Below are 7,956 nucleotides of genomic sequence, written 5' to 3'. Positions count from 1 at the left end.
TAGTGGAGCAGCAAGATTTAATTGAGCTTCATTCAATGCTAGTCCATCTCCAACTCTGGCAAGGACAAAAATATACTCTTACTAGAAGGGGTAGAACTGTAATATCAGAATTGATTTCTAAATATCAGGATTAAATTAATTATAATTACATATTTTAAAAAATTAAGGCTGGAATTTATAAATAAAAGCCTTGTTAGACAAAAAGGACACTGTGCAATAATGCGTGGGTATCGGTAGAATTTCTCAAGCTGATATCAGAAAAGGATCTGTCAGTTCCAGTCCAAAAAAGGGCTTATAGAACTGCTATGAATCAAGGGAATACCATCCAAATGAGAGCTCTAAAATGGTGAAAGGACCTAAGCGAGAGGCCTCTCCATTCTGCAGCCTCACAGCGTTACTGCAGGAAGTCAAGCTTGCGCAGGTCGGGTCACCTCTTCCTCATCCCCCTGCCACCACCCACTTCTCTGCTGAGAGCAGGAAAGCTGCCTCCAGCACAGCACGGAGATGGCAGCAAGAGAGGCACCGTTCTGCCCTCCCGCTGCCGATGCCGACTCCACGAGACGGAATGAACGACACTTCAACGTGAAGCAGGTTCAATTCGCTTTACTATTGTCTACTATGTAGCTTTATACAATTCTATCACCCGTAAGCGCACACACGCGCTAAGCAACAGCATTCCCATTGGTTAAGCTATAATGTCCATGCATAGTTAGCTTTTAGCTGACTGGCATTCTTTCCCGATGCTCTGTTGCTGGGCCTCCCGGATGCTTATCTGGTTATGGCTGGCCTAATTCATTAAAAAGTTGCTAACAGGCGTTATCTTCTCCGGGTGGCCTTGGTTCCCATCGCTTCAGCTCCTCGGTTCTCACCGCCTCAGCTCCTCGGTTCTCATCGCCTCAGCTCCTCGTATTCTTGCAAAATCGCTAAGGCCCCAACATTTCCCCCTCTTTTTTCAAAAACAGAATTAGCAATATTATGCATCAAGCGTTGCAAGCATTGGCAAAAACAAGGTAACATAATCAGAAGCACAAGTATAACCATTCCGATCACGCACAAGTGGTATAACATTTCTGTAATCCATGGTCCTAAGCCTAACGATTTGAGCCAATCTTCCAATCCCCAACTTTCTTCCTTTAACTTGTGCAGCCCTTCCTTCAAGAGTGCAATCTTTTTATGGATAGACTCTGAATGATCGGATAAGTTTAAACAACACATACCTTCAAAATCCTCACACCCATGCCCATGTGCTAATAGCAAAAAATCTACTGCGGCTCTATTCTGCAGAACTGCATGATTTACGCTAGCTACATCTTGCGATAGCTGGTCTAAAATGTCTGATGTTAAATTTAACTCATTCCTTGTCCAGCATGCTAGCTGTTTTAAGGAAGTCATTGTTCGTGCAGCAGTGCTCCCTGGGACAAGCAGAGACACAAAGATAGTTTTGACCCTTGACCAAAACCTTGGATCCCCGACCTTCATGCAGTCTAACTCATGTATCGATCGTTTCTTCCTTTTGGATACAAAGGTCATCACTTGGGATATATTAGGATGAAATAAGCTCAGTTTCCCCAGATAACATGGACCTCCTTGTGGACCGGACGGTACTCCGTTCCACGCCTGATCTCCGCATATTAAAAACACTCCTGGTGGTAGCCGTTTTGCAGAGAAGCTCGTTAATTTACATTGGGTATATGTGTGAAGATAAACATCATTAATTTTCAGCCCCGAGTTAACTGTCGCCCATTGCGATGTACTTTCTTCAAGTGCACCTTTGCCATGTGGTTCAAAACTAACCCATCCACCGTTTCGGGTGGCATTTGTGGCATTCAGACTTCCCAACAAGTCTAATTCCTCCGGCGGGGAAGTCAAAGTGCCATTCAGACTTTTGATGATTTCACACTGCCAGCACCCGGCTAACTGTTTTGCCGTTCGCCCTAATTGGTAAGGGCACACAGTGGTATTTAATAGAGTATCATTAAGCAGAGCAAAATTAGCTACATACCCATTGAATTCCTGAGGTTGCCAAACGGGGACACCTATCAAGCAAGTGCAGAAAGGGTCTCCTGGACGTTGCAAGCTAAGACAGAAGGCATTTTGGCCTGTCTGATTAGCTATGGTGACCCAAATGTTCTCCCTCTGCTGAATTTCTGTCTGCCATTTCCCCTGCACTATCCCTGTCACCGTTATCAATATGATTACCAACCAGCTGAACCTGATCCATTCTGACATCCTGGTCCATTAATTGTTCCTGTCTCTTCCGCAACCACGGTCGTACCCACTTGGCTGGTACCCAAGTCGTTCCGTCTCCTGCAAGTACACAAGCATAACCCTGTCCCCACGTAATTAACTCGACTGGACCTTCCCAGATCTGTTTCTGCGGCCAGAAAACTTCTACTTGCACCTTTTTTCCTGAAAAATCAGCTGAGTTTTTAGAAAAATGGGTGAAAATAGGTATGTTATCATCATTTCGAGGGTTAAGCCAATTTAAAACATAACATGCTTTACTGATTAATTCGTAGGGACTCTTCTCCCCCTCTTTTGTCAAAGCAAACAATAATTGTTTTAAATTTTGATGGTGACGCTCGATAATGGCCTGACCACCAGAATTATGAGGGATGCCCGTCTGATGGATTATTCCCCATTGCTGGAAAAAGGTTTTACAGGTGTTACTCTTATACGCAGGTGCATTATCTGTCTTTATGATGTCAGGCTTTCCTAAGACAGCAATTGCCTGAGCCCAATGTTTACAGGCTGACTTGGCATTTGTGGAAGTGGCAGGGGTCGCCCAGAGAGCCTTCGAGCAGGTATCCACAGTAACATGTAAATACTTTAATCGCCCAAAGGGTGCAAATTCTGTTACATCTGACTGCCATATCTGCCTTGGTTGCAATCCCCTCGGGTTAGTACCCATTTCCTGTAAAGGGGTCAATCTTGCACAATCAGGACAAGCAGCAATAATAGCACGAGCTGTTGCTCGGGAAATTTTAAATTCGCGTTGTAACGCTCGAGCAGACTGATGGAAAAATGAGTGAGAAGTTGATGCCTGCTGTTCCACCGAACAAGGAATGCCTGCTGCTGACACGGCACTATCTATGACTGCATTACCTTCTGTTAAAGGACCAGGGAGTGCAGTATGGCTACGGATATGTGATACCCAAAAAGCATGCTTCCTTTGCTGTATGATGTTCCAAAGCTGAACAAACAAGGCTTGGAGACTATGGTTGTTTACATGCCCTATAATTGCCCTATGAATTCGTTGAACAATGCCTACCACATACAAGGAATCAATGACTATATTTATGGGTCGATCGTGAAAGGTTAGAAATGCCCAAACTACGGCTTTTAGTTCTAGGACTTGCACAGATGCAGTCTCCTTCCGAATTTGTGTTTTCCAAAGATCTAACTCTCGGAAAGCATACCCATATTTTCCAGTTTTGCTACTAGCATCCGTGAACACAGTAATCGCGTTTGATAAGGGTCTTGAGCTCTGGATCTCTCGTTCTTCCAGCTCCAAAGAGGTATGGAAGAGGGGATGCCTAGGATAGTGATTGTCCACTCTAATTCCCTGAATGGCTAAGGCAAATTCTACGCTTTGCAAGCACCATTCTTCGACTAGCTCCAGAGCCTTTAGAGGCAGGATAATATTGTCAGGCTCTTTAAAGGCAATTGTTCGTAAACGTTGCCGAGCTTTCAAAATTCCCATTCCAATTGCTTCATGCCTCTGAGTTAAAGTGCGGCGTAGATGACTTGAGAGAAAAACCCATTCGAGTACAAACAAGATTCCCTTCTCATTTATCTGGGCAATGATTACCGCCACTTCCTTTTCTCGGTTGTAAACCACTAAAGATATTGGTAACCCTTCCTGGAATCTGTAAGCAGCTGTTTCGGCTATCTTTTCCTCAATCCGTTCTAGAGCTGTGGCAGCCTTCGGAGTTAAGCTCCGCTTTTCCGCAGGCTCTTTAGCTCCTCTGAGCAGTTGAAACAACGGCTCCATTTCTTCATTTGTAATACCACAAAAATTTCTGATCCACTGAATGTCTCCCACTAATTTTTGCACACAGTTAACAGTGTTAATATTTGTCTGCAATTTAAGCTTTTGGGGTCTAATTCTAGCCTCTGTGATAACCATACCTAAATAATTCCAAGGAGCTTGCCTTTGAACCTTTTCAGGGGCAATGACCAAACCAAATTCTTTTAAACAGTTAATTAATTCCTCTTCCTGCACGGCTGGTAAAACTTCAGGGCTTGCTACTAGAATGTCATCCATATAATGGTACGTAATCAAATCTGGGTGATTTTCCCTCCACGGTTTCAGGGCCAAATTCACAAACCATTGACAGATGGTTGGCGAATTTTTCATTCCCTGGGGAAGAACTACCCACTGGTATCGCTCTGATGGGCCTTCCCTGTTGATTGTAGGAACCGTGAAGGCAAATTTTTCACTGTCCTCTGGATCGAGGGGTATTGTAAAGAAACAATCTTTCAGATCAATTATTAGCAAATTCCATGCCTGTGGGAGCATAACAGGTGAAGGTAACCCTGGCTGTAAAGCTCCCATGTTTTCCATGCATGCGTTAACAGCTCGGAGATCATGTAATAACCTCCACTTTCCTGATTTTTTCCTAATGGTGAAAATAGGGGTATTCCAAGGACTTGTTGACGGCTTAATGTGACCTTGGTCTAACTGTTCTTTGACTAGTTCCTTTAGGTGACGTAGCTTTTCCTCTGGCAGCGGCCATTGGTCCACCCACACAGGGTCTTTCGTGGTCCATGTTAACTTTAAGGTAGGGCGGAAGCTGCCCCCAATGGCCGCTAGGGAAAAGGTGTCTGCAAGATGACTCCCCACTGGGCCAGAACATCCCTTCCCAGCAGCCACAACGATGTGCACATCACATAAGGCTTTATCATGGCTCTTTTTCCCTCTTCATCCATGACTGTTACAAAACATCGACTAACCTGCGTAGGAGATTGCCCTCCGATACCTGTCACAGGAGCATCAATTTCTTGCAGATCCCACTGAGGTGGCCATGCAAACTTGGGAACGATAGTGATATCTGAACCTGTATCAATCATCATGGCAACATCAGTAAGACGAACACCATCTGGTCCCACCATACTCACGAGTCTCGTCGGACGCTGAGTAGTTATCTTTTCACAAAAGGCGACCTGGGGGATTCCAGAAGATCCAAAGCCCTTGTTTCCATGCTGGGCCTGTCCAGGATTAGGAACTATGGCTCGAAAAGGTATCAGTTGGGCTATCCTGCTCAGTGCTGGAATAGTAATAGGAGGATTGAAAATTTTAATCATTATACCAATATTTCCAGAGTAATCAGCATCAATACACCCTGGTAGAACAAAAATGCCCATTTTTGAAGCTGAGGAACGGCCAATCACCAAAGCGGATAAGCCCTTCCCCAGGGGACCAGTGCACGTAGACTCTAATATGTGCACATCAGAATCTCTAATTACTGTGGATTTTGCCACGGCCAGATCGACTCCTGCACTTCCGCAAGTTGCGGAGGAGAGCTCGCAGAGGCAGCCATCGTTCGGGGATATTTATTCGCCGCGTCCCTCATAACGCGGCAGCTCCCGTTTCCCTGCAACGGTGTACCGTTCTTATAATATCGTGACCGACATTCTGCTGCCTTATGTCCAAACTTTTGACATTTTGCACAGTTCCCATTAAATCCTTTCGGGCCCACACCTTCAATCCTAAATTTGTTGGGACACTTCCTTTTCACATGTCCTGGTTGGCCACATTGAAAACACACTCCTTTATCCCCCTTTCCAGACATTCTCCCCTCCTTAAGTGCTGTGGCCAAAGCCACGGCATGTATTTTAGCCTTCTGCTCTTCTTCAACCATTGGTGCTCGGGAACATACTTCTATCATTTGAATAATTGAGGCCCCTGGAGGCAGAGTAGCCAACAGTTGTTTACAGGATTGGTTCGCGTTTTGTATTGCTAATTCCTTAGCCAATATCGCTTTCATCTCTGGAGGCACATTAGGTGCCATATCCAGGGCATCTTTTAGCCGGTCGACAAAGCCGAAAAAAGGCTCGTCTGGCTTTTGCATTATTTTAGTATATGGTAATTGAGGTGTTCCTATCTGTGGCAGAGCAAGAAAGGTTGCTAAAGCTGCATTTTTTGATTGTTGTAATACTCTAGGATGAAGTGCTGCTTGGGCCTCAGGTGCCCGATAACGCCCATTTCCCATCAGTTGGTCGAGAGTGGCGATCCTTAATGGATCATCCACACTACGATTTAAATTTTCCAATTGCTTTTCTTCCAACCTTTCTTGCCACTTTGCTAGCCAGAGCATATAGGTAGTAGAGGAAAGCAGAAGTTCCATTATAGCCCTGCTGTCTGCAAGAATCATACTAGAATATTTAAACAAAGCAGAGACTTGGTTTCGAACTAGCTTATTATCATATCCATATTGCATCACTGTTTTTTGTAAACCTTGCACCAATTTCCAATCTAAAGGCTCCCACTTGGGGCCCTGGGCTCCCACTACTACGGGGGCTGCTATTGGAGTTAATATAAAGTCCCCCTGTAACCGAGCATTCTCTATCAATCCCTTATACCGCGCTCCCGCGTTAAAAGTTGGATCAATAGGTGGCGCCACATCCTTACACTTCCCCCCACCATCACTTCCACTTACAGTGGCTCGGAGCCACAACAACAACCCCTCCTCAGCCGGATCGCTTCCTCCAGCTGCTTCTCGTTTCTTTTGAATCTTCCATAACTCCTCAACCTCTCCGCCCAAAAGGCAGCCCTCCAGGCCAAACTTTGTCTGCAAATAATTTTTTGCTTCATCAATTGTCATACTCCCTTCTTTGACCATTTGCAGTACCCACTCTTTTTTCTGTCTCATAACCTCTTCACTCGCCCTCAAGCTAGAAGTACCTTTTCGCGCCTCCCATTGTCCCAATTGTTTATCCACATTCTCCAACCCCTCTACTATAGCCTTATGGGCAGCCTTATATGCTGCCTTCACATCCCTTGCCCTGGACCCGCCGTCCAATCGCTGCATTTGTCCCAATAACTCTGTCATTCTCTCCGCTTGCTCCCGAAGTTCTCGTCGCATTCCTCGGACAATGCCGTCATCGTCGTCCGACCCATCCGGGAACGGTGCTTTAACCGGATCCACGTCCATTTCGGGCGCTGTGGGAGCTGGTCGTTCCGGGGGTGGTCGTTCCTCCCCCTCCCACGGTGGAAGATACTCATCTACTCCCCCCCACATTTCTCGTTCAGCTAGAGTTACTGGGCACGCCTGCCGAAGTGAAACCCCTTTTTCCTTATTGTCCATTTCCTCGCATGGACTCGGCTCAGTAATTTCAGTCCACTCGAAGTCTCCTGAACCATTCTCCTCCCTTTTTCCTCCGCAGAGTGCTTCTCGCAAAGCAGCAGCGACTTGAGCCTCCCCGTGCAATTGTTCAAGCATTAACCGCACGGGACGATATATTTTCGCAAGTCGCCGAGCTTCTTTTGAACCTACTTGCACACCATCCCACAGTTCTTTTCCCACTCGCTCCCAGGATTCGAGCTTATATACCTGATAAGTTTCCTCTATGAGTTTTTTCTGCTTACAAAAAAGCAGTAAGTCAATTAAATCGTCTTTCGAGATCTCAGTCTCAGTCTTTTGAGCGAGCTTTAACAAACTTTCTATAGTAGCACGCTCCGTTGCTGATGCAGCAATTTCCATTCTAGTTGCTGATGCAGCAATTCCCATCCTGCTCCCTGACTCACCAGGTCAGTCCTGACTCACTAGGTCAGCCGTGGCCACGATCCGCCTTTCTTCGGGCGCCCAGCTACTTCTCCGCTGGCTGCAGGATCCCTCGCGTTCTCGGCTCCACTCTACCCACGATCATATCACGTCGGGGTCACCAGATGCCGATGTCGACTCCACGAGACGGAATGAACGACACTTCAACGTGAAGCAGGTTCAATTCGCT

At 45.9% G+C, this 7,956-nt stretch overlaps 1 protein-coding gene across 1 annotated transcript; it reads right to left on the bottom strand.

Annotated features, from left to right (window-relative positions):
* Positions 1 to 888: 888 nt before the first annotated feature.
* On the bottom strand, positions 889 to 7,157 carry LOC148594922 (uncharacterized). The gene is made up of 3 exons (XM_088523385.1): positions 7,015 to 7,157; positions 5,612 to 6,324; positions 889 to 1,733 (listed from the first exon to the last, which is right to left on the bottom strand). The coding sequence occupies exons 1-3, from the start codon at positions 7,155 to 7,157 to the stop codon at positions 889 to 891; spliced, it is 1,701 nt and encodes a 566-aa protein (XP_088379511.1).
* Positions 7,158 to 7,956: the final 799 nt, after the last annotated feature.

Source organism: Tinamus guttatus, unplaced genomic scaffold, assembly GCF_059628265.1.
Source record: "Tinamus guttatus ecotype Peru unplaced genomic scaffold, ASM5962826v1 Tinamus_guttatus_pri_ptg000187l, whole genome shotgun sequence".
In the NCBI taxonomy this organism is placed as follows: domain Eukaryota; kingdom Metazoa; phylum Chordata; class Aves; order Tinamiformes; family Tinamidae; genus Tinamus; species Tinamus guttatus.
This window is presented reverse-complemented; position numbering and strand designations above follow the sequence as displayed.

Coding starts and splice junctions, on each gene's coding strand:
- LOC148594922 (XM_088523385.1), bottom strand. CDS start 7,157: ATGGACGTGGATCCGGTTAAAGCACCGTTCCCGGATGGGTCGGACGAC. Junction 6,325..7,014: donor ATGCAGCGATTGGACGGCGG/GTCCAGGGCAAG, acceptor TTCCTCTACTAC/CTATATGCTCTGGCTAGCAA. Junction 1,734..5,611: donor GTCACGATATTATAAGAACG/GTACACCGTTGC, acceptor AATGGGCGACAG/TTAACTCGGGGCTGAAAATT.